Source organism: Lagopus leucura, unplaced genomic scaffold, assembly GCF_019238085.1.
Source record: "Lagopus leucura isolate 7727_CA_CO unplaced genomic scaffold, USGS_WTPT01 Super-Scaffold_100001, whole genome shotgun sequence".
NCBI classification, from domain to species: Eukaryota; Metazoa; Chordata; class Aves; order Galliformes; family Phasianidae; genus Lagopus; species Lagopus leucura.
The window spans coordinates 36,540,593-36,566,215 of NW_024962262.1; the positions used below are offsets into that span (position 1 = coordinate 36,540,593).

The window sequence follows — 25,623 nt, forward strand, 5'->3', positions numbered from 1 at the left end:
AGGTCTTACTTCTTACACAAGAAATGTGAAGTTTCTATAGAGCACTGTTGGTTATTATAATAGAATACTGTATAGAATTTAGCTGGGTTCTTCCATAGTCCACTACATTCTTCCTTACTGTTGCTCTTGTGCCAGGAAGTGCAATGAAAACATTTCTCTGCCTGCTACCTGTTCAGGAAATTCCTCAGTTCCTCTTCTTCAGGAACTCCCGTGTCTGTAATGTTTCCTATCAGCCAGTGTAAGTGTTTTGGTGACATAAAGAAGTTTGAAGATGAGGTGCTGAGAAATGTCATTGCATCCAATAAGCTATAGACCATTTCCATTAATAAGCCATTTCCATTTCATTTTGACAATGATCTCCATATACTGAATGAGAAGTATAATGCTTGGCATCACTAGCATGGGAACAGGCTATTTTCAATATTATGAACTTTGTGAGGAGTGTTGGTTATAGAAGTGATCAAGGATGTTTGGTGAAAGGTGGTGTAAGACTGCTTGGCTTGCATCCAGAGTAACTAATGGTAAATACATCTATTAGACTAGCTAATGCATCACATTTTTTGATTTTACCCATTTCAGGCACATTGCAAAGCACAATTTTTAGAAACTTCTTGGCTGTTTGGATTCCTGAGTTTCTATTTGCCTATATTTTAGATGTTGAAAAAACCCAACCACCTTAAAGGAATTGCGTAAATCCTTAGCAAGTCGGTATGTTATCCTTGGCTTCTCCTGTGCCTCTGGAGGACTCAGGTGCTTCTCCCTGTTGATTCCAGACACGCTGAACATTTCCTTTGGGGGAGATGTGGTTCACTGGGCCACTGAATCCTTAGCAGAATGCATGTGACACAATCCAGAAAAATGTGTTTCCAAGTTTTAAGACTCTGAAGACTGCACTGAAACATTCTATGATAGATGAGTGTTATACCTGAAAAGAAGATACAAATGTGGTGAGCTTAGTGTTGTACATTTCCTACGGAGAATCTGAACGTGTGTAGAAGTCAGTGTGGAAGAAAAGCTGTGCCAAAATAACGCACCTTTGTTCTAATGGTGTTAAACTCCACCTTTGTGCATTCTTGTTTAAGCTACAGAGGAGACTGCTGATGTATTCTGCTGATGTAGAAACATCTGCTGATGTTTCTGCTGGTGTACCAGAAAAGATTGCAGCCTACTTTGGACACATGTTGTTACAACAAAATTGAAGAGATGTGGGAAGCTATGCAGGAAGGAAATAAATCAAAGTTACAAATATGCATTTTAAATAAAATATTGAAAACTACTTATTTCACTCTGAATTAACAAGAATGACTCTTCAGGTCTGTTTCCCTTGTTGTCAGATACGCTTCGTTGAGCTGAAGTTGGAAAGATTCATGGTTCTCGTGTTACCTGATAACTGGTGCAGCCACTGACTGCTGTGGGAACAGATATAATCCCGTGTATGGGTTGTGATACACAGTCATTTTTCAGTTTATTTGAAGGACTCTGTGGATGAAATTCTATAAAATATACATTCATTATAAAATTGTGTGTATTACAGGTTTGGCGGAATCTTTTGTGTCTAATTGGACTTTAATTAAGGTTTACTAAGAATGATGAAAGGACTAGCATTTATATTTTGCACGTAGAAAGAATGCTGCAGCTATCAGTGTTGCTATTCTTCTTCCAACCCACTTTCTCATCTGCTTTTCATCCTGTTTGAATTAATTCTGTAGCAAGTGCTGGATGCATTTAAGAGCTTCCCATAACTATCAGCATATCCAGTGTGTCAAGGCAAAGAAAGAAAGAGTGCATTTTCTCTTCATACCTCATTTGACAAAAAAAAGTATCCAATATTTTTTTTGAAATATGCTTTCCTGGTAGTGTCTATAAATTAATGATGTTTTATATCCTTCATGACCATCCTATGAGGAAAGTTCTCCTGGTTTAAGTGGGAAAAATGTGAAATTTATTAAAAATTCTTTTTCTGTTTGTTTTTTAGAATTCCTATTGCTAAATCAAAGAGAAGTAGCTGGGAGCTCTCTGTGCATCTAGGGGATGGGATTTACCCTGTTGCAGTTTCAAAGGATGGCTCATCATTTTCTGTAAGTTCTGCTCATTTTCCAAGATTTTCAGTCCATTTGAGACAATTTACATTGCCATTGACTCTTACTATAATCTGTTTGTTCAGTTACCAAACATGGATGTTTGTCTTGTCTTTAGCAGGAATAACACTGGATTACAAAAAAAAAAAGACTCTATGTTAATTAAATAGTGTGACTGTATAGAGATTTTTCTCTGCTCATGTCTGTGGAACATTATTAATGCACTTAAATTAGCTTTTTAATTAACAACCCTCTTTAGTGTCTTGTTTAGAAATAAGGTCTTCATGCTTCCATTATAAATATTTAAGAGTGAGAAAATAACTGCAATGTTGAGAAACATTATGTTAGCTTAGTTCAGTGATTAAAAAGACAAAGAACTGAGCAAGTTGCATATATAATCACACTAGAATTAAATTATCTGACACCTAAGTAGTAAAACTGCATGCAAGCATAGTAAAATCACTTCAGATGCATGCGTTTTAACTATTATTTTTACAAATATTGTGAAACAATTACTTAAACAATACTGTCAGTATAAAAGGCAGACGAGACTATGTCAGTAGAACAATGGTGATGCTGTGTTCAGCAGAAAAAAGCCAGGATGCAAGCTGGTTGAATTGTGTTAAGACAGTAGATTTATAGAGAGAACTACTTTTTAAGTCTATTAATAGTAATTCCATAATAAAATGAGATTTTTAAAAATAGTTCACTTCCATAGCATCTGTTAACTCTTAGGCAAAAGTTTTCAAAGGGATCTGAGAAAGTCAGTTTCTCCTAGAATCCCTGAAATACAGGACAAGACTGTGAGGAACCTCAGAAGTCTCCCAGTCTGCCTCTGTTTGCTCTTCTTGCCAGTCTTCTCTGAAGAATGTTCTGCAACATCTGCTTCATGATATTTTTAGTTGTGGTGTTTACAGCTAGGTCATATTCAGAATCATGAGATTTACTTGAAAGAGGATGTTTAAATGAATATTTCATCAAGCAAAGACAGTATTGTCTTGGTGATTCACTCTTGCTTTGCTCTACTGTGATTTCTATTTAAGAAGTATAGAAGTGGTAGTCGGTAATGTTTTTAGGTGATTATTTTCACTTATGTGAAACTGAGCAAATAAAAATTTTGCCTTTGAAAAATCTTTTTGTTGGCCTAAGTAGGACAAGAATATGCCTAACTAGTTTCTTTTAGAACAGTGCATCTTTCTCTGTTGCACTGTTTCATACATACTCCAGATGAATATAAGATAAACGTGTGAGTAGAGACCAGAGATACTTCCTGTGTGGATCATAGGTGTGCAGAAAAAAAGGATGTGGGCAAAATCCATAAGCACCTTTTAAAGTTCCCTTATGCAAACTCACTGCTTGAAGTGTCGAAGGAGGAGGTCAGTTCAGTTGTAGTGTTAATTTCTCTTAGGAAAAAAATATTGGGAGGTCTTCAGTGCGACTTTCTCACTCAGTCCATAGAATGTAGCACCGTACCACAGCTGAGACATTTATCCCCCTTGTGAATTGTGCTTTGTGAGCTAAGGCCATCTCAGAACACTTTCCTTTTTTCTAAATTGGTAAAATTTATACTTGTTCTGTGAACTTCACTGCAACCTGTTGTTCAGGCAGCACAACAGCCTTGTCACAACAGGGCAGGACTGGCAGTGGTCTGTCTGCTCTTTCCAGGAGCTGTCATTGCCCCCAGCCTTTCCACCTTTTAGCTGCAAGGTTGCTATCTGTCAGTAGTCAGCCTGGAGCTATATGCAGCGTTGAGGGTTAGAAAGTGGCTGCTGCTTTTTAATGCATTTAATGCACATGCATTTTTGAGTGATTTAGTTGAGTTTTATTTAGTTGTCTAGGCTCAAGCTTATATTAACTTGGTTAATTTTAATAAACATTGTCTTTAAGTCAGACTAAGGAAGGTTTATAGCCAGGAGGCCTAAGCGTTCTTCTGTGCTTTTGTCTCCATTGATGTTGAAGGTAACTGAAATTATAAGCTTATATATGAGTTATTCCTAGGTTAATGAGCAGCAGTTGTAAGCTGCACTATATCTCTTCAAGGTGCACTAACTGAGAAAGGAGTTACGCTTTTGCTGCTGGTAATTATTGACATACAGCAACTTTAACGTACAGTAAATCATTCCTAACTGTGCCACAGACCAAATCTGTCAAAATCTGGAGCTGCTAAATACTTCTAATGTTGCAGCAGCATGGGCATTACAGCTCGTGCAAGCCCATTTTAACATGGCATGTGCGGAATCTGATTGCTACTCCTTCAGTTTATTATTCAAACAGTAAAACCTCCAATATAATCAAGTTGTTTGGCATTACTGGGCTAAACAAGAGCGAGTAGTTAAGCATGTCCTTATTTTTGTTTACTTTTGTAAATTCCTTTATATTTCAAAGTCAGTTGGCCCCCCTTTGCTACTTTCCCTTGTAGGAAAATTGCTGTGGGCAAGCAATGCTCTGTGGGAATCCCACTGGGGCAGAGAGGAGAGCAACAGGCCTGCAAAGGTCCTGCTTATCTCTGTGCGGCCCTGTGGTGCGTTAGGTTGGACAGGAGAGTTAGAAGCAACAGAAAGGAAGAATACGGGTTTGGGTAGCCACAAGGTTGGGAAGGGGGTCTGGAGGCCTGGAGTCAGTAGCTTTGGTGTTCTGATTCTGCCCTAGCCAAGACTATTTACTCTATGAAGAGATAATTTTTTAATTATTTATATCTTGGGTATTTCTTTGCTGATGAAGTAAGTCATAGCGGGTGGATTTCATGATTACCGTGAGATTTATCTCACTTAAATTTTAAAGTGTCGATATTAAATCCTGAGCTTGGGTTTATGCAAAGCAGGAAACTATTTTTGAATACCAAGATTGTTTAGGTACGCTTGTTTTTCCTTGTTACAGGACAAATAGCAGAGGACATGCTGTTCTTTAATACTTTCTCTTTTTTGCTGGGGCTCTCATGGGACTATGCTGCAGAGGAGAACAGAATAAATACAGTATAGTCAAAAATCTTCTGATATATTATTCAAAACTTTACAATGGAAAAACAATTGACTTAAGAAAAGCTGAAGACTAGGAATGAGAAATCTTGTTTCTGATTAGGAGGTATAATATACTGCAAGAAAACACGGAAAGACTCAAAGCCTTCTTTATGAACTTTGCTGTCAAAAATGCAGGCCTCACTTTTTGAACTTCCACATTTACTTTTTGCTATGAAGTTGGTGTGACATGGGCTCCTGACTTAGTAGGCTGTGTCCCCTTGTGGCTCATGACAAGGGTAGCTGAATCCATAGTGCAGCTAGATAGCCCAGTGGGAGGGCCGCCTTCACATTCCTCTTCAGAAGTTTGCTCCTGCTGCCAACTGTGCATTGCAGCAGCAACGTTCGCATTCTGATTTACTTTGTTTACCACTGGGACCTTTCCAACAGTGACTTCTTTCTTTTTTCCTTAACTCTTCTACTCTCACCAGCCGAAACCTCACCGCCCCACACTGTGCGGTGCTTTGCTCTCTGCGTAGGGAGCATGAGCAGCAGGCTTCCCCATGGTTCCTGCTGTTCACGGGAGGATCATTTGTCAGCATCCTGGTCTATGGGTCATCTGTGATTTTCTTCCTTTATCATGAGAATCTTAGTGCAGCACTAACTGCTTTTTGCTGCTCTTTATTTTCCAGGATTTTGAGTTCTGTAGCCATCTGTTTTTAACCACTTGATTTGTAACGGAGATCCTTAGTGCAGGCTGACTGTCAGCCACTTTAGAGGCCTTGCTTCCCAAAGCTGAAGGACTTAAAAATAAATGATCAAGCACGGGCAATGTTGTTTGAAACAGTGAAAAGAACAAAAAGTACTTAGCTTTATTGTTTCCTATAGATACTGAAAGCTTTTGTGAATGCCAATTTGCTATGTTTTCTTTTAGAGTAGAATTAGATCTATTATTATTCTGAAGCCATCTACTTCTGTGCTATAACACTGATGTTTGTATAAGATGAGCAACTTTGATGGTCTTAGATAACAAGAACTCTCCAACTAAATTAATATAAATGTATTTTTTGTGTATGTGTGTTCCTCTTCCCATGTATTAATTGCTAGAAGAATCCTTGTTAACTAACTGCTTATCATGTATGTCTGTTTAGGTACTTGGAGAACAGATTCTAGTCTTTGGTCAGTATCTTCCTTAAATTTACAATTTTTCCTCTCGCTACTACTGAAAAGACCAACAATCAGAATTACTATTAAGATAGGGTTCTAAGGAAGGACAGATACCTTCCTTTACATGAGACAGCCTAAACAGCAATAAAAATAGCCTAAAACAGCAATAAATAGCCCGAAAGTATCCCTTAACCAACCTCTGGAACTTTTTGCTTGGTCCAAATTCAGACAGGAATTGATTTCATCTTCACCTTTTTGACTGTTATTCTGGCTGTCGAGTTTTTATTTTCTCATTTTTTCAGTACAAAGGAGTAATCCAGTTTTGCTGGTGAAGGTTGGAGTCTGTTCTTCCTTTGCAAAGCTTGAGTGCTCTGCAGAGCACTGAAGGGCTGAAGAGGCAAAAGCATAAGGAAATAAATCTGCATGTACTGAGCAAACGTGGCTGCTGTGTGGTTTCCCTGTGCCATACTGATTTGTGCCACGTGTCTGAAGGGAATATCCTCAGCCCTTCAGAGCTAAATGTCGACCACCGAGCCTCCTCTGGGCCCAAGTTATGGTAGCTTAGTTGCCTTTTTGCATGCCCTATTGAGACTGCTCACAGCCAGCGTGGAGACCCTCTGCTAATGATACTGAATGGGAGCTGCTTTCCCCAGCCCCACTGATGAGAGCCCCTACTCATTGTTGTGTGTGTAGGACTTCAGTGTCATCACCTGCCCTTCTCAACTGTGGAAGAATTTCATGTCATTCAGTGAAGTAATACTGTTAAAATGTATAATAAGGATAGTATCATGGAACGAAAGTGGTCTAAGCAATAAGATTATAATATACTGGACCAGGAATCCAATAATAAGGTTCAATTTATTGGATCCGCCACTATACCATTTTTCCATTACAAATTATAGAGTTTGCTGGTAAACCCAAGACAAATAACTACTTGACTAGTTCAGTCTTTTCACTGCTGTAACCCACCTTCCTTAATTCCTTCAATATTCTTCAGTATTTCCCTGTTAAGAAAAGTAGACATCTGAAGAATGTTTTGGAAAAAAGCAATGGGTGAATCCAAAGGCTCAAATGATGAATACCAGCACTAAGTAGTTACACTTTAGGAGATACAGTCATGGTTATTTCTTTGAAGTTTATTGCTGTATGCATAAGATGAGGACATAATTTTCCTTTCAGCACGGAATTTGTGGCGGTTTTTATGCAATATACTGCATTCTTGAAGAACTTTTGGGTATAGTCCATTTTCTGATTCTTTACTATAAAAGAGGAATCCTCTCTCTTGGGATTTCTTTATTGCTGATTTGCATGATTTCTCTGGAAGTAATTGTTGTCGTTCTTTTTCATGTTAAAAAACGGCCCTCTCTGTTAGGGTTCTTCATCTCTGTAGTAGATGCATACCTTCCCAGACCACTTGGATTCATCTTCTAGCCTGTTTAGTTGACAAAGAATTTCCAGATGTTTTCAGTTATAAAGTAGCTTCTTATCACTGAAGTTGTGGTGAATGAAAGTTGTTTATTTTTTCAAAAAAAGCATAAGGTGAAATAGTTCAGAAGTTACTTTGAACAAATGGAAATTTGATATGTTTCCAAAGGGACCTGTGTAGGTCAAACACCAAATAAGAAGACCAGAGAAAGCTTAATTATGTGTTCAGATTACTGGTAGGATGGACTGCCATTTTCACAATATATTGGATCACTTCCTAAATTCAAATTTAAGATCAAGTAAATGTCATACTGGCATGGAATCTCTGTGGAAATTTTGTGAAGCTCATTCAAATGTTTCACATGCTTCCAAACGAAGAGTTGACTGATTAATATTTTAAATAATTTTAACTAAAAAGAGTGCTTTTTTTTTCCCTCCCTATCTTTTTAACAAGAAGTAAAGAATTTATTAAGTATCTGCGGAGGTGTGAAGTTGTCTTCCGTACCTCTTAGTATTTTCAAAAGAAAACTTGCTGTATAGTATGCAAATGAAAATAAAAAAGGAAAGATATAAGGCAATTAGTGCCATTGTTATTTGAATGCTTCCTTTATCATTAGCATAGAATAGTTAAGTAGCTATCTATGTTCTTTACTTTTGTAAGTCAATTCATGTATATCTTGTTATGATTAAGCTTTTACTTTAAATTAAAATATAAGATATATTTAATTAGGGAAAATCTTATATGCTGTAAATTTTATAACTGAAGGGTAGGATAATTAAAAAAATCCATTTTAGGAATTGTCTCTGGGGAGAAAAAACACTTGAGAAGGTCCGGAGTCAAGTGGAATGCAGATGAAGTATGTAAAGCATGAAAAGGAATGCTATAATGTAAAAGTGTAACAATGTTGAATGAAATTGCTCTAAACAAACTAAAAAATGAATTTAGTTCATTAAATACAACTGTGAATGGAGCGAGGTCGTAATTCAGTGCCTGTTCAGTACCATGTTTTCAGAAGACCATGCAGAAGAATAATGTTTCCTGGTCCTATCAGTATAAAATTAATGATCTTATAAGAAAATGAGTCATAACTACTAGTATTTTCCATTTCTGATATGTTTCAGGCACATCATTCCTTATAACTAATAAATCAAATAAAAGAAATATAAGACCTGTATCAATAGAGGTGAAAAGCACATGTCTGTAGGAATTAAAGCAAAAAGGAAAGGGAGCTGGAAAAGATGAAAGTCCTACATCTTCTACAGGAGGAAAGGAAATTTTTCCTCTCAATTTCTAAATATGACCTTCTATTATACAGTGACATATATGTTATGTTGTTATGTGCATGTAATGAAATACACTGTTATTCTGACATCCTATGTTATTTTGAGTGAAGGGAAACTGTAGACGTAAGTATAGAGGGCAGATCATTATGTACTCCTTGAAGCTATGAGCAGAAAACTTTAACCGACTTTGTCAGAGTAGTGTGTATTTTCCTTGCACAGTAGCATACAAATTCTCCACTGAAGTTCTGCAAACAAATCTCTTCATCACTACATTCTCTAGGTTGTTGTTCAGGCAGGAGTTAAGGTACATATTTGCACCTTTCTGAGTATTTAGGATATTTCATGATGAATGTACTGTTCTGCTACAGCTGGTTTTTCATGACATTTGTAATCCAAAATGGTGTCTTGAGTGCCAGAAGCTGCTGATTGTATTCAGCATTTGGACTGCTTGGACTCGTATTTAAAATAGAATTTGTTAATTTAATGTAACAAATAGCATTGATAATGAAAATATTTAGTAAAGCGTATCTCTTGACATCAGTTAGATGCTTTCTTCTGTCTACCTGATGGATGCTAACGCTGTGTAGTTAACTTTGTTTTATTTGTAAATCTCTTTTCAAATGAGCAGGGTAATATCCATGTTTTGGAGTTGCTGTCCCCTCAATTACACTGTTATTTAATCTGTTCAAAAAGGTAGGAAGGTAACTCCATTTTCCCCAGCCAGAAAAGCATGTTGTCCAATGTCAGATTAATTACTGTCAAATGCAACTCTGCATTTCTTAGCTACTTAGTTTCCTTTTTGTATTTTGTCTAAAAGCGTGCTCTGTAATTCAACTTGGAAGAACAGTATAATTAATCTACTGATCTTTGGAATGATAGTTCTTTGTTCAACTCTATTTTTTAATTAGATTTTCATTAATTGAAGAAAATTAGATCTGGTGTAGGGAAGAGGACTTGTAGAAAGGTTAGAGTCAACTTCTGGGGGGCTGTGGTGACCAACGTTCATTCATCTCTGCCCTCTGACCATTTTGCGTATAGAACACAAGAATGAAGGGAATGTAAATTTCACCTTCCTCCTTTTGCACTCCATCCCCAACTCAGCTGTCCTTTCTTTTGCATCCTGACTTTTTTTTTTTAAGACTTCAATAGTCTGTGTAATGGTATTTTAATGAGGTATATGTATGCTAACCCTTTAGGAAGACAAGAACCCATGATTTCCACCCTTGCAAAGCACTGCTTTTGTCACTGGGTACGGTAATGCTTGTTGCCTGCCTCTGTGGCTGTGGCTTTCCTGATCCTATGCTCATTTCTGCACAGTGGCAGATTTCTGCAGGAAGGGTAGAGATGCCCTCATCCTTCCTGATGTGTGGGGACAGTTTCTCCTGGGGGAGGCACTGCAGGCTTGAACCCTTCAATCTGAGGAGGGCCCTGATCCTCGTGTTGTGACTTTGTGGGCAACTGCTTTAATTGGTACGTTTCTGTGGATGCTGACGTTGTGTTTTTTAAATGAAAGTAGCCTTGGCCTTGGTATCTTGTTGTGAACTCAGTGTTTTCTGGTATGCATCTCCACTCTGCTGAATTGAGTCTCCCAGAGCATATAGATGCTAGGACATTGTGAATTGTTAATAGTGTCAGATAAGCCAGAAGTAAAAATACTTGGGTAAATATTCGGTGTACTTACCTAATATTTGCATATACTTGTATTAGGAGTGTTTGTGTACTAAGCAAAAGGAGAAAAACAGTCTATCTGGGTTGCATGTTATTTAAAATAACATACTGTTTTGAAAATAAATATATGTAAGGGATTGGTACAATATGTGCATATTTGCTTTGTAAAGAGAGATCGGTGTAGGTTTGTTTGTATATCTCATACTAGTTTATTCATGCAGCACTTTATAAAAGCATACAGAAAATAGCCAGAGTGTTGAAAACTAAAAATAACATTAAAGCTACAGAATTAGTTTCTTACTTTTATAACATGCTCTCTCCTCTATGGCAGAGAAGTATAACAGCTTGGTTATAGCAGTTCTGTGGTGTACCATGTTTCTGGTGATTCATAATTCTTCTGTAAAACTCACAGTAACATATGATCTGACACTGGTATGTAGGCTAAAAATAATGCATAAATACAAAATGCAGCAAAAACTATGAAATGTTACATAGCAAAATACTTGAAAAACAAGCATGGTCTGTTTGTATATTTATTTTCCTTGTTTCAGGATCAGGATCTTCATTGTCTTAGAGGAACTAGGTTTTTATGGTGGTGGCTTCTAAATTACCCAGTGAAGACCTGCGGTGTGTTGAGTTTTACTCACAGAGGCGGCTTCATATCATGAGCTCCTGTGACATGAAAATGGACACTGTGTTCTCCTGTGGGTCGTGACCCAACAATTCCAGAAATCCCAGTGAGCAATAAACTAAAATATAAATTTAATATCTGTAACAGTACAGAGCAATGCCATACAACATTTTTTTCTTCAGAAAGTCTAATTTCTGTCATAACAGCCACCCTTGCTGTCCACTGGGCTCTTTTGGTGTAAGATTGAAAACTCCTTGGGGCACAAGTAATATCCTCAGTGCATTTGTGTGCCATGCATATTTCACATCCTGCACCAAAATAGTTGTATAATTATTTTATAGTTTCTTAAATTAGTGCTTACATGAGCACCCTTTGTGTGCTTTTTTTTCCCTACTGATTTCACATCCATTGTAACTGGAAAGAAAAAGTTCAACGAATTCCTCCCTACTTTCAAAGAAACCCCTCCAACTTACTTCCCCACCCCCTCCCCAAATTTTGTAGAATCAAAAAATGTTGTGAGCTCCTCCTGCTGGTTCAGCAGGAGCAATAGTTGCATTTAAAAGTATGCTAATGTAATGTTAAGAGCCTGGCTTTTTTACCACAGAAGCCATAGTTAACTCCATAACTCCTGAATAGTATTTCATCTTCAATTCTGTTCTCTTTGCAGCTCTCAACACGTTTGATATTCAGTATGATGACGCTCTACCTCAGAATCTCTTGATACACAGGGGGGAGGGGGATGACTTGGAGTCCGTACAGCTTTGAGTGGCTTTCTTAGCTCTAAACTTCTTTTCTGCAATTTTCCCACTTTAATTTAATTTTTAAGTAAACTAGATTGTTAATATTACTTGAATGTATCTTTTATGGCTTATGAGAAATAATGCTGCTGTAGTGGATAGACATGTGTCAGCTGTGACTAAATGTTTTGATGTACTCTTCTCAAAAGATAGACTTGAAGAGCTTTCCTTTGAAATATGTGAAGCGGTTTTAGACACAGCTTCTCAGATGGATCTAATTAGACTTTCATACAGACTGGATGTCCGTTTGTTGCAGCTGAATTCTCGTTTCATTCACCCATAACTAGAAACACCTCGCTTCAAACGTGTTTCTTCAAAGAAAGAAGGGTTTAGGGTTCCATGTTTTACTGCTTTTTGATGTTGGTTTCCCTTTAACTGAGAAGACCTTATGTTTATACAACTGTTATTATTAAGAAAACATAGCTTTGTTCAGGAGAGTTCATTCGGTATCAGTGTTGGCTATTGGTACAAGTCGGAGATCTGTAGAATAGATCCTGCTATACAAGACCAGTGGGACAGCTGTACGTCTGGCAATTAGGCTCATTGTACAGAAGATTTGAATGCAAACATAATGTTCTAATAAAACCAGAGAACCAGGGTTGTGGGAGGATGAAAATGAAGATTAGATGTACAGACAATCAGGCTCGTCAGTGGTTACCAGTCCTATTTATTATTTACATCTAGTAGTCTCCAAAGAGAAATTGGACGGTTCCCCATTTTAGGATATTTCTACATGGCACAGTTTAACACGGTACAAAGAAACCTGTGCTGGCTAATTTAGTTTGGGCAGTGCTGCATTAATGCAGCTGTACTGCTCCTAGCTGGATTAACTTGGTTAGAGCCAGTGTACAGATCTTCACGTGACACTGCATTGTGCCATGTCCTGACACCTCACCAGCAAATAGTATCATAAAGCTGTAATAAATGTCCCTTCCAACCCAAGCCATTCTATGGTTCCTGCTACTAGCCTCACCTAGTAATTTCCTCCATTTGCACCATTCTGTTTTCTAAAGTCCACTGCCAGTCCAAAAGCTTCTTTATTTTCCCTCTTTGTCCTGCCAGAAGGCAGGTCTGGGTCTGCTATGCAACCCCAACATTGGGCTCATGTCTGTCCAAGTGCTGAATGGGGGCACTCCTTGGGTTCTCTGGGCAGATTCTTATTTTCATAAAACTTTGAGATATTTTAATATGTTTGGATAATGCTAACTAGGCAGTGAGTTCAGAAGTTGTGTGTGGGAGAATTTAGAGAGACTCAGAAATAGACAGTGGATTTTAAACCCCCCCCCTTTTCTTTTGGAGATCAGGATACTGAATTATTGAAAGGCTTAAGAAAGAGAACAAGATGGCTTTCAATGGAGGACGAAGAAAGCAATTCTGAGTACTGAAAATGAACTCCAGCACAGTCTGTCCCATATAGAGAATAAAAAGGAAACTGATTTTAGTAGTCATAATCCACTGCCAGTGGATTATTTCATTTTCCAGAGAAAATGTACAGATCTCAAGAATATACAATGAAAAGAAACCAACTGAAAACTGAGATAGACCTGTAGCTCCGTAAACCTAGAATCACTTTTTATTTCAGGTAACGTTGTATGTACCAGTCTTTATTTCCAAGAATGGTATTGATGTTCCAAAATCACTCCGATTTAAAGAATGCCAGATGCCAGGTGTGTGACTGAATGCAGAATTCCTTCACTGTTCAGTGTATGATACAGGCCAGCTCTTGGTATTTTCCATAGTCTGTGTAGACCTTTGTTTCATCTGTTGCTGAAATGTCAAGAGGCAGTGAATGAGGAGAGCACCTGGAGAGGGAGATCTGTTTTGTGGTTAAATAAGCTGCCTGCAGACTTTTGTCTCTGCTTCTGTCCAATTTTTCAGAGGTACTTCCAAATCTTTGAAATCATACTTTCTAAATGCAGTCAGTTTATGTACTCTTCATTCTTTAGCCCCAAGCCATGTTCAGTCACACACTAGCATGTGTAAAATATGTGAAGTTTCTTCTAGAAATGTAGCTGTGGAGTGGTCTGTGAATGGGTTGGACTTGTATGAAATGCACAGGGCTTGTCCAATGTTAGGATGTTTTCTTGAGGACAGTAAAGCTGGAATTCCAACAATACTACAGCCTATCATAGAAAAATCAGTAGAATTTAGTAATGTGACCAAAGATGTATTCTTCCACATCAGGAATGGCTAAATATTTCTTTCTGGAATTTCCCTTTCTTGAAATCATTTCTAAATGACTGTTCTGTCCAAACAGTCAGTGTTCCTCTGAGTTGCAAGGACGTAAAAACACAGTAGAATGATGTGAAGTGCTGGACAGCTTTTGCACGAAGGCTCTTCCCTTCCCCTTCGCTCGTAGCTGTGTCCCAGACCCATGCCTTTTGGCAGGCTCTTCCCCTGCTCCTCCCATGCTCCTTCTGTCTTCATTCCAACCTTGTCTTTCTGTTGCGACTGCCCTCTTGTTTCCACCAGCTAACCTCTATCAGCTGTTTCCTTTATTGCCGTAATCACTGTGTATTTTCACAGAGTGACCTCTTTGTCACTGTTGGAGCAGCCCAGCTGTTTCATGCTAGCAGACTAGCTTGAATGCAGTTTATCCCATTTTAATTTAATATCTTCCCATAGCTGATAAGGGAAGGGAAAAATAGTTTAATGAAAAATGCATATGGTTAAAGTGGCATCTTTGTTTCTGTGGTAGTGGGCTTTGAATATTGTTAATTTATAGTAAACGTACTTTTGGGTAATATACTAACTTTTATGTTAGTTTTGTAATTAAAGAAAAACTTCTCTGATGGCCCATCAATATAACAGGTGCTATGCAAGAATGAAGGCTTTTTTGTTTGTCTGTTTGTTTAAAAAATAACAATTTTTATAAAGAAAATAAGCAATTAATTGAAGAAATGGGTATTGATTGAGTGTCTATATCCTGGAAAACTGAGAGCCAGGATATATACTGCCCTTGAACAAGACAGCAGCAACTTCTTAGATAAAACAGAGAAATAGACCCTCTTCCTTACACAGCTAAAGGATCCTTTATGGCCTTGGCAAAAAAGAACTTTCTGTAGTAGGTGAGCTATTGAGTAGAGAGAGGAAAGATCCTAAGGCATGGGGGTCCAACCTTTTAGCTTGCCTGGACTCTTCTCTGAGTGAAGACAGATTGACTTGGGCCACAGGTTGCTCCAAAGGTAATGTCTCCTGTTTATTTCCATGGAGACTGCAACAAATACAAAGAGTACCCTCTGCTTGATAGAGCAAATTCTCAGCTACAGAACAGTATTTTTAAACATAGTCACCTCCATTAGCTATGTATTTTCACCAGTGATGAACTTGAGCCTGCATGCCATGCTTATCAAAACCTGCATCGGTGGAGGTGACCCACAGCTGCTGTCTCCACTGCTGAACTGCACCACCCACCAGCTCACTGTGCTTACATCCAGTTTGATCTCCATAAACATTTAGCAAGTGTTGTTGAATGTCTGTGGACACCGTTTTTTCCAGAATGGATGAATTTGATTCCTCACCTTTGCTTCACTTCCACGTCAGATGCCATTTTATAAGACAGCCCCTCTGCTACTATCTGTCACATGGCAAAAACATGTAACAGGATGTTGGGGGGAAGGTTCAACCTGCACTGCCATACCACCAACATAATAAAACAGGAGGCATTACATTTGGAGCAGACCTCCAAATTTAAAGTATATCATAAAATAATAATTATTATTATATTATATAAAATAATATAATTATTGTACATAAGTAGCAAAACTTAGTTTTTAATATTTTTATTAAAACAATAAAAAAGAGCGACAAAACCATAAAACTAGTGGGAGATGCAACCTTGTTTTTGTGAAACTGATGCATCAGTCTGGTTTGATGGCAGTGCTTGTAATTCTTAGTGAGTTTTCAACTGCTCATCAGATATTTTTAATGAAATTTTACTCTTCATCTACTTCATCCTTGACAGCAGTTGTTCACGAATGTGGGAAATTCTTTACCCAGAGAGTGGTGAGGTGCTGGAACAGGCTGCCCAGAGAGATTGTGGATGCCCCGTCCCTGGAGGTGTTCAAGGCCAGGTTGAATGGGGCCCTGGGCAGCCTGGTTTAGCATTAAACGTGGAGGTTGGTGGCCCTGCATGTGGCAGGGGGTTGGAGGTTCATGATCCTTGAGGTCCCTTCCAACCCTGGCCTTTCTGTGATTCTGTGTGTACTGCCGCGAGTGATGATGCGAGTGAGGTGTGAAGCAAGAACTATTTTTTCTGATGATATGATCTGATTTTTGGGTTAAATATCTGGCCGCAACTCTGTACTTTCCATTTGAAACATGTATTTATGTTGAATGAAAACAGAGTTGCAAATATACAAAAAAATTGATAATTTTCCCAGCAATCTTGAAACCTGTTCTCAAATTCCTTTATCACAACAGAATGCCCGGCTGCATGTTTTTCACTGTTCACAGGACAGTGTTCAGCCGGCGTATCAAAATGCAAACAATTATTTGCCATGACTTGAGTCAGCACTGCACTGAGCCCCCCCCCCGTGCTCTGGTTTCAGCTTGAACAGTGTTAATAGCTCACTGATGGTTTGGTTGTTGCTGAGCATGGTGGTGCAGAGAAGGGACAGCTAGCAGTGCTGGGCCTCACGAGGGCTGTGGGCTACAGTTTGGACATGCCTGACCTAAGGGGTGGTCATTGTCACATCAGTCCATCTGTCCGTCCAACCAGCCAAAGTTCGTGATGAGATCAAATCTCTTTGGCCTGTGTGTGCGATATGGCAATGACCCACAATGAACCAAAGGTGATTCTCAAGTTGCTCAGGCTCACCTGCAGAATACTTGTCTTATTGTAATTTTTCATAAATCCCAATTCACAAAATGTGCTTTTCGTTTGTAAAAATGTGCTTGAAACTGTCACTAAAGTGCTAAATGACTTGAAGAATCAATGCCTTTAGGAGCATTGCTGAGTGTGATCTGTTAAATGCATTGAACAACTCCCTCCCGAACCTCTATTCACAACAGAAACCGTTTCTATAGCCGAGGGTGTGCTCCAGAAAGTTCAGCATGAGCAATATTTTCCAGAATAGGTTGGAAATGTTTTTGAAAATGGCATTAGGAAGGGCATTTGATGTTACAAACAACTTTGGAATTTTGAGTCAGTTTGAACGTTTAACTGCTTTGTTGAATTTGGATGGAACTTTCTGTGGGTTTATGCTGGTCTTTTTATTCTTTGGCTGTAATTTTTTGCTGGCATCCATTCATTTATCATTTTAGCAAGTTTACCTCTGGAACAGTTACCTGGAATGATTAACAAGTGAAATGACAGTATAAATTCTGATTTGATATCCTATATTATATGTCATCCCTGTTTTATGCTTTCTAATTACCTGCATATTTCAGTACTTAAAATCAGAGCGTTAAAGATTCTATAGCTTCAGTCATTTTAAAAAACAGCATATGCAGGTATATTCTTCTTCAAAATTGAACAAATTATGCTGTGTTTTCTCTCAGTTTTACACCTAACTCACCCTTTAAAATATACTTTCATGAATTGCTTTAATCCATTTCAACTAAGTTGTTTGATTTTTTTTTTTTCCAGTTAAACTAGTGGATTATTTTTTTTAACTGAGTCTACAGTAGCCTGTGTTACATTTGAACTGGATCACAGTACTCCAAATCTGAACCTGTGTCAGTGGTACCTGTCACAGATGCTGGGATTGGAAAAAATCTGAATGCAAATTCTGCAACTTGGTCTCATGTCTCAGAAATGTCTGAAGAGTAAATGAAAAGTATGAGAAACAGTAGAAATATTAAAAGTTAGATTCAGCTTAATGAGCTGGGATAATCTCTGAGAATATCTTACTATGTTAATTCTTTTTCATTATATGATGGCATTAAAAGCCAATCTGTGCAAAGCGTGTAGAAGATTAATTAACATTGAAAGAAAAGAGATGCCTGAGCCCTTCACCTGTACAGTACCCTTTATCTCCAGCAGTTTTTTTAATGTTATTTGTCATCTTCCCCAACAGGTTTCTTGATATATTCCTCCACTTTGCCCTGTGTACTTTTGGTGATTCCTATAATGCCAATACCCTGCCAAAATCTGTTATCTTGTCCCACTGAAAGATTTAAATACTCATTTGGCTTAAGCAAAAAAATAAACATTCATTTAACTGAATTGAAATTACTTTTAAATCTGTTAATTAAAGGAAGACAAACACAATTTTTTCAATTCCAGGTTTTAAAGGCACTGTAAATGTGAAAGTTAAAGTGTTTCCATTGTGAAACTTTTCACATAAGTATTATTTATGAAAACTTCATCATTTTCCTGCAAAAAACAAACATGCAGGGAAGGTTCTACATATAGCTTCTGTAAGAGTCTGTAGTGCACATTTTTGTGGATGAGCTTTAGCTATGCAGGTAGCCACCTTGGCTTACACTGTTTGATTTGAAGGAATAATATGGCTTTTGTACAGCAAAACACTTCTAAGGAATGGTTTCAATTTCATGATGTGGTGACCATTAGGATATGATGGAACTGTCTGGTTTCATTTAAATATGAAGTGATTTGATTTTTCTTGTATTATGTGATTTGAAAAGAAGGAGGTGGGGATCATTCTGTTTCTGCCACTATTGTATATCCAAGTTTCTTGTATAATTTTTACGTGGATATGTGGACTTGTATTTATCTTCAAATTTTGTGTGCAGGTAAATGCGTACATTCCCATAAATTTACGCATTCTGTTTAAACTTATTTTAACACACAGCAATATATAGCATAGCATTTCTGTTTTGTAGCATCTTAAATCTCTCCGTCAGAGAGAAATGTGTTGGGTTTGGGGATTTTTTTTGCGCTTTTTGGACTTTCTGAGCAAATATATTTGGTGTGAATTTCTTGGGTTTTGATAACCTTGAGCTTCAGTGCTGTAAGAATTCTACCTTAAGTTGCATGCTTGCTTTCCAGTATAAGGCATCTTTCTCTAAAATAGCAATGATAATCTCCTTTTTTATTATAGGCATTCAAATATAAAAAAATTCTTGTTAGACTACTAATGGTAGTGGTTGGAATATGTCTTCCACTCAAGGGATCATTTTTCTGGCAACACCAGGGATATAACAAAAACTTTAAAGTCTTGTTATCCATTTTACTGTTAATAGAGAATCTGTGATTTATTTGCATGAGAAAGTACTTAGGGTTCTTTAATTGGCCACTAATTGCTGATTGGTGAAAAAAGATACCAAGATTTCTCTTCTTGCTGTGGAGCTGCTGAGTGTCTGACATTTGCTTATTCACAGATCAGAAGCCTGCTTATCATGTTGAAAAAGCCTGCCCAAGGCCTCTCTCTGCAGAAATGAGCTATTTCCTTCCAGAGTGCATCAATGTGTAAAGCTATGTAAAAGATGGATAAATACATGTCAAAAAGCGTGTATGAGGCCTTAGCTAAAAAGTGCCTGTGCCGCCATCTTTTTAAAGTCTTCCTCTGACTCTCTGTGCTGCCACTTTGGAAATTTCAAGAAAGTTCACTAGAGATTCATCTTGAACTGAAACTGTGGTGAATCTGTATCAACCGCTGCTAGCTTTTTGCATTAGGGAGCCTACCAGCAGGCAGCCCTGCCCAAAAAGCATGGTTCATGCCATGCCAGATCAGAAAGGCTGCTTTGCCTGGTTTGGGTTGAAGGATACCACACTAAAATTATTGAGTAGCGGAAACTTTTTTTGAGGGAATGTGTATTCTTACTGATACAGCAGCAACACCTGCATAAATAGCACAGTCATAGCACAAATAATACCTTGTTGTGGAGAGAAATCTTCTTTTTCTGTGATTTTTTCTCATCAAAACCATGCAGATCTTTCAGGAGCATGGACTGTGCACAGAGAAGCTGGGTTAGGGGGAGCAGAACTGTGCTGGGGCTGCATTCAGGCAAATCAGTCTTTGGAAGCCTGACAATAACTAGAAGGATCTACTTGTGTGCTGCAGAGAGCTGGCAAAGTCACTCATTTCAAGTTGTATTGTAACTGTCAATATGAAAGAAATTACTATTTTATTTCCAATAGATTTGGGAAATTGAGTGAAAATTTATATAGTAATGAAACTGTCTTTACTGTCCTTTTTGTTGCTTGAATTCTGACAAAAACTCACAAAACTCAAAAATGTTTTCTTCCAAAACTGCTGTAGTTGTTCAGCTGCCTAAACTTGAAATGGAACTAACAGATGATAGCTTATGTCCTAGCTGACAGTTGTTGATCCAGGTCTCGGCTCTAGACAGTTTGGATATATTACAGCTCCTATGATGAGCAAACTGAATAAAACATAAATTTCCCTTGTGGGGTTATAATTAAAAAGAATGTACCTAAATAAATAAATAAATAAATAAATAAATGGGGCTTTTAGGGATATGTGGTTTGACATGCTGGTCTAGTAGTAAATGGGGAGGTTGGTGGAGTAAATGGCAGGGGTTGGAGATTCGTGATCCTTGTGGTCCCTTCCAACCTGAGCCATTCTGTGGTTGTGACATGCTGTTTGGAATTGTATGGAAGGATCAGTTAATTCCAAATCGTTTCCTTTTCCTTATTGATCAAACTCATGACAACAGATGAAATTAAAGTAGTGAAACCAGGACTTCTATTGCTGTGGCTCCATTTTGATCTTCTCCTAATTCACAGTCAGGTGTAACAGATGGAATGTAAATAAGGTACTTCAAATCCCTATTTTCTGCCTAGTTGAGTTGCTTTATTCAGTTTTTCTCTGCTGCTGAAGACATAAGGTTCTTTTCTGCATAACATAATGGCAGGGAAGATTTAGCAATTTTGAACTTTATTAACAGCACTAATGCCTTCAGCAAGAGTGGAGATTCAGGATATATGTCTATAGCAAAAGTATATTCAGTTTTTATCACTTATAATACAGCTCTGTCATCTTTTGTCTGGAAAAAAAAATGTATGAAGAAGAAAAAAAAAAGGCACATATTGGATACAAAATGTAATACTAAGGTATCTAAGTTGTGTGTTTTTTTTTTTTAAGGAAGCGTATGATGGCTTGGTATCTTAAAAAGAATCAGAGAATTTTAAAAAATAGGTTTCTGTTTGTTTTACATTATCTGTCTGTGCAGAGAAAGAAATGTATTGAAAGTTTCCATTGTGAGGTGGCTGAAATTTTCTATATCAGAAAATATGAACGCTCAGAGCCTCAGTCTTAACAGCATCAAAGCTAATTCTATTTGTACAACCTCGACGTCATGGACAGAAAGGTTCCTATAAATAGACATGCAGAGCTGCTCAGTGATCTGATATTGAAATGATTAACAAACAAACAAGACCTGTAAACTTAATGTCAGATTGGCGGCTTCTTGGATAGAAAGTTCATCAAACACAGGGAATTCTGAAAGTTTCTTGTCATCAATCATATAATTGTGAATATTCATTTTTCCTAGTCCTACTTGCTATGACTGCGATTAGATACCACCTTTGTTGTGGTTATAACAAGGAAGCTCCCCACGGTGAAGATCAGTGCACAGCCAGATAATAATTTTTAGATGTATGTTAACAAGCTTTCATTATTTTTCTAGTCAATAGATGCTGTGATGCAAAATGGAGAGCTTCCTTAACTTCTTAAAAAATCTCAGGTTTTAAACTACTTCTGGTGAAGAAGCAGAGATCTCTCACTGTAGAGAACAGGAGTTAACAGCAAGCCCAAATGATAGGTGTTCTAGTTCGTGGGATGTGTTGTCACAGTATGAGACCATTAGAATTCTGTTTTCATAAAATTATTATTCAGGAGTGTGCCAAAAATGTTTTGACGCTGATTAGAAAATTCATACCAAAAATACATCTTTTTTTTTTTAATCATCATTGTGTAGTTATAAAAGATTCAGTGATAGAATTTTAGCATTTCATTATGTTTAAGGCTCTGACAGCTGGTCGCGTTGATTGCTCTGGGTATTTTGACCTTTCTTAGATACTTCACCTGTGATCTGACAGAGGTGTGTATTTGTGTCAGTCTTTAAAGCTGGTAGTAATTGAATATGATTGCTTATAAAATTGGTATGGAAGGGTAGAGAGAAAAGGCTTTTTGTAGTTTTATAGATTTTCTTAAGAGCAGAAAAAAATAGGCTTTTTTGTAAACTTCGTTTACACTAAAGGATTGTTATCCTTATTTGTTAATTCTGAACGAAAGATAATAGCTCAGAGATACTAAAGTATTCCATGCAAAGAAATCCCAGAACCCCAGTCTGGCTGAGGCAGGCAGGGCCCTCTGTGTCCCTCTGTGTCCGTGTGTCCCAGCTCCTGCTCCAGCAGCACCACCCAGAGCAGGGTGCCCAGGCCCACAGCCAGGCGGTTCTGGAGAGCTGCAGGGAGGAGACCCCACAGCCTCTGGGCAGCCTGTGCCAGTGCTGCCAGTGCTCCGGCACCCGCACAGCGCAGCACTGCTCCTGGTGTTCAGGGCGAGCCTCCGGGGATACAGTCTGTGCCCAGGGCCTCCTGTCCTGGCACTGGATACCACTGAGCCGGGCTTGGCTCCGTCTTCTTTGCAGCCTCTATCTGGGTATTTACAGACCTTGATAAAATCCCTCCTGAGCCTCCTCCAGGCTGAGCAGTTCCAGCTCTTAGCCTCTCCTGAAACAAGAGTTGATTCCATCTCTTCATCACCTTGATGCCTCTCCATTGGAGACTTTTTCTGCTATGTCCAAGTCTAACATCTACTGACTAGAAAGGCATGAGACGTTGTTTGAATGAAGCTGAAATAAAAGGTGCCTCAGCTCTGGTTTTTACTCCTGAGACTGCTCAGAGATTTTGTTCAGTGACTGGTTTTGATACAGCTGAGTAAGTACAACATTTAGCTTAGATTTTATGATATTACGGTAAGGAAAGTACAGAAAATGTGGGAAGTAATATCATTTTCTGAGGGGTTCCTGTACTGAGGTATGGCTGTTAAATTATCAACAGAAAAGCATGTTTTTATTCAGTGCTAAGTTTTAAGAATTGCCCAAACCGAATACTTTTCGTTTTTCCCTTAGAAGCTAAATATAGCATGTATTTAAAATACAGTTTATAGTTTGTATTGGCTAAAATCAGCTGCTCTGCTTCTTACTGTCTTTCTAGTTCTGAAAGGACCATCCTTTTTGAAGGGGCACAAATAACGTGCATTTGTTTCTGTGGGCATCTGTTACAACAACACAACAACCTCTGGAGAGGTTTTCTATTTCTTATTTAGCAGCAGTGAAAATTGCAATTATGCTATTAACTTTGCTTGTCACTATGGCAAAGAGGAATTCTTTGGACTGTGAGGAGGAAATGTTTGTTTTCATAGGCTGCTCTTTACATATGCTGCTCCACTTATAATTAAATATGAATATTTACCAATGAAGTGGAGTATTTTTGAAGTTCAGTTAAACTGATTTTTAAGATCCAATATATAGGTATATGCAACCCATCTTGTGTTTTGTATAATGCCACTCATTATACAAAACTAATAGATAGAGTAGCAAATCAATAAAATATCACCATGCACGTCAAATGAACATTATGGCTGTAAATTCTTCATCAGGAAGAACCTGTAGGGAGAAAAAGGAAACAAAAAAGCTAGATCAAAAGCAATGTGGGGAATTAATGTGGAGAAGATGAAAGGGAAGGAAGTGAACAATAGAGTTGATGTAAGTGGAGGATTAAGTAAAGCAGAAGCAATCATTTTTTATGGGACAGATGAAAAGAAATTGAGAATAATTGTTATGGGAGGTGCAAGTAGTAGCAAGTTGAAAATGGCATGTATTTAATGTCTGTATGAAAACTCAGGCTTGTTCATGATTTGTGCTGTCATTCATTTGCAAGAAGTATCTTCCTAATAGCTCTTGCAGTATCATGTACTGTTCTGACAATGACATTCACAAAAGCTTATTGGATTCTTTCACAAGAAATTATAAATGCCATGCTAGCATCATTCAGTGTTGTTCAGCTCCAGATAACAATTTTATTTTAAATATTTAAGCCATCCATTCAGGGGTCTGCTGACCCTTGTATGTGCAGCACTCAGTTAAGTAGCTTGTTTAACGAACTGTTAGCTCATTATTTGATGAAGCTTATAGCTAGGAATAGTAAGTTTTGCAAAGAAGCGTGCCTTCTGAAAATGTGCATAAGGCTGACACACTGCTATGTCATAAGGATCTGTTTGCAAGATTTAGGAGTAGGGTATTATTTTGTTTCCTGATAGCTCTTTGCTGCATTCCACCTTGTAAAGAAAGCAAAGGAGCCCAAATCCTGTTTCTCTGCTCGTAGGGTCGTTCCAGTCCCTCACAGAAGGGCAGTAGTCTTGGAAAACATCTTTATTCGTGCACTTGGGAAAGGCAGTTGGGGAAGTTCTGAAGGGATGATTGTCTTTTTTTTTATCACATAGCTAATAGAAAACAGGCATTTATCACACAGCTAATAGAAGAAGCCCAGGTGAAGGAGGCAGTGGTTCACACAGGTTATTCACTGAGCCCGAATTCTTCCTGATTCATTGTAATTTTTCCCCTCAATTCCCTCTCATTGCTTATATCAGTCAAGAGCCACAATAATGACACATTTTGGAAATTTTCAGCTCATCATTGCTATTCCTGCCTGTCCTCTGTTTGCCAAAGTCTAGCTGAAAGTCAAAGCATTGGACGAGGTAGTGTCTTGGAGGTCATTTTAGACAGGAAGCAACTGTGCTGGTGTGGTATTAGGTAGGCCTGTTGCTAATCATTTGAACGCTGACCCTTTCAACTTTTTGCTATTTTGTGTAACAGTATATTCAAGCCCCCCTTCTGTCCTTGTTGCTCTTTCTGTACTGTCCTCATTTGTCACCTTCTTTTGAATAATGAGGCCTTGAATTATTTATAAACAATTATACAAGGGTTTTTTTAATAGTCCTCTCTCTTCCGCTTAGAATATGTTTGATTTTTAATGCATGAATTTAGCTTCATTAATATGCCTTTCTACGTAGGGTCCCCGTTTATACAGGCACTGTAATTTCCCTGTCTGAGATTTTGTCCCTTGCTCTTCTTCTGTGGGGTTATATTAGCTGTTTTGACTCTTTCTTGAATGTCAAGCTCAGTTTTCTTCACTCTTGGTTGTTGTTTTTTTTTAATTTACCTTTTTTTTTTTCCCCATTTTTTTTTCCTCATCTTACTGTGGATTTCCTTTGAAAATGTTTAGCTTTTAAAACACTTCATATTCCGTTTTACATGAATTTGTACTTGGATTACATTTCTTGTTGATATATTTGCATTGATATCCTGTTGACATAATTGCAAAGTCCCTTAAATCTCTAAAAATAATGGAGGACGTCTTACCCATTTTTGTTTTGGTTTTGCTTTGATTTTGTTTTGCTTGATGTACCGTCTCTTAGATTTCCCATGTGAACTGCACTGATGCTTTGGGTTTCAGGTGCAGACTGCTGAAAGCCCTATTTCTCCAAAGAGCACCTTGTGTAGTTACATTTTCTCCTGTTTTGGAATACAGTCTCATACAGAGAACCATCTTTAGTGTGCCCTTTTGCCTAGGACCTTCCAGTCTCTGTGACGCTTCCAACTACTTTGTGTTAAGTGTTAAAATTAAGTTTTCCTTCTTAATGAGGGAGAATGAATTTCATACTTTGAATTCAGAAGATAGG

The 25,623-nt window shown here is 37.9% G+C and overlaps 1 protein-coding gene across 1 annotated transcript in view; it reads left to right on the forward strand.

Moving 5' to 3' along the window:
• PCCA (propionyl-CoA carboxylase subunit alpha) overlaps nt 1-25,623 on the forward strand; it is a 264,605-nt gene that overhangs the window by 161,774 nt on the left and 77,208 nt on the right. The window contains exon 19 of the mRNA XM_042866368.1: nt 1,976-2,078. Coding sequence (XP_042722302.1) covers nt 1,976-2,078 — 103 coding nt within the window. The remainder of the gene's footprint in view (nt 1-1,975; nt 2,079-25,623) is intronic.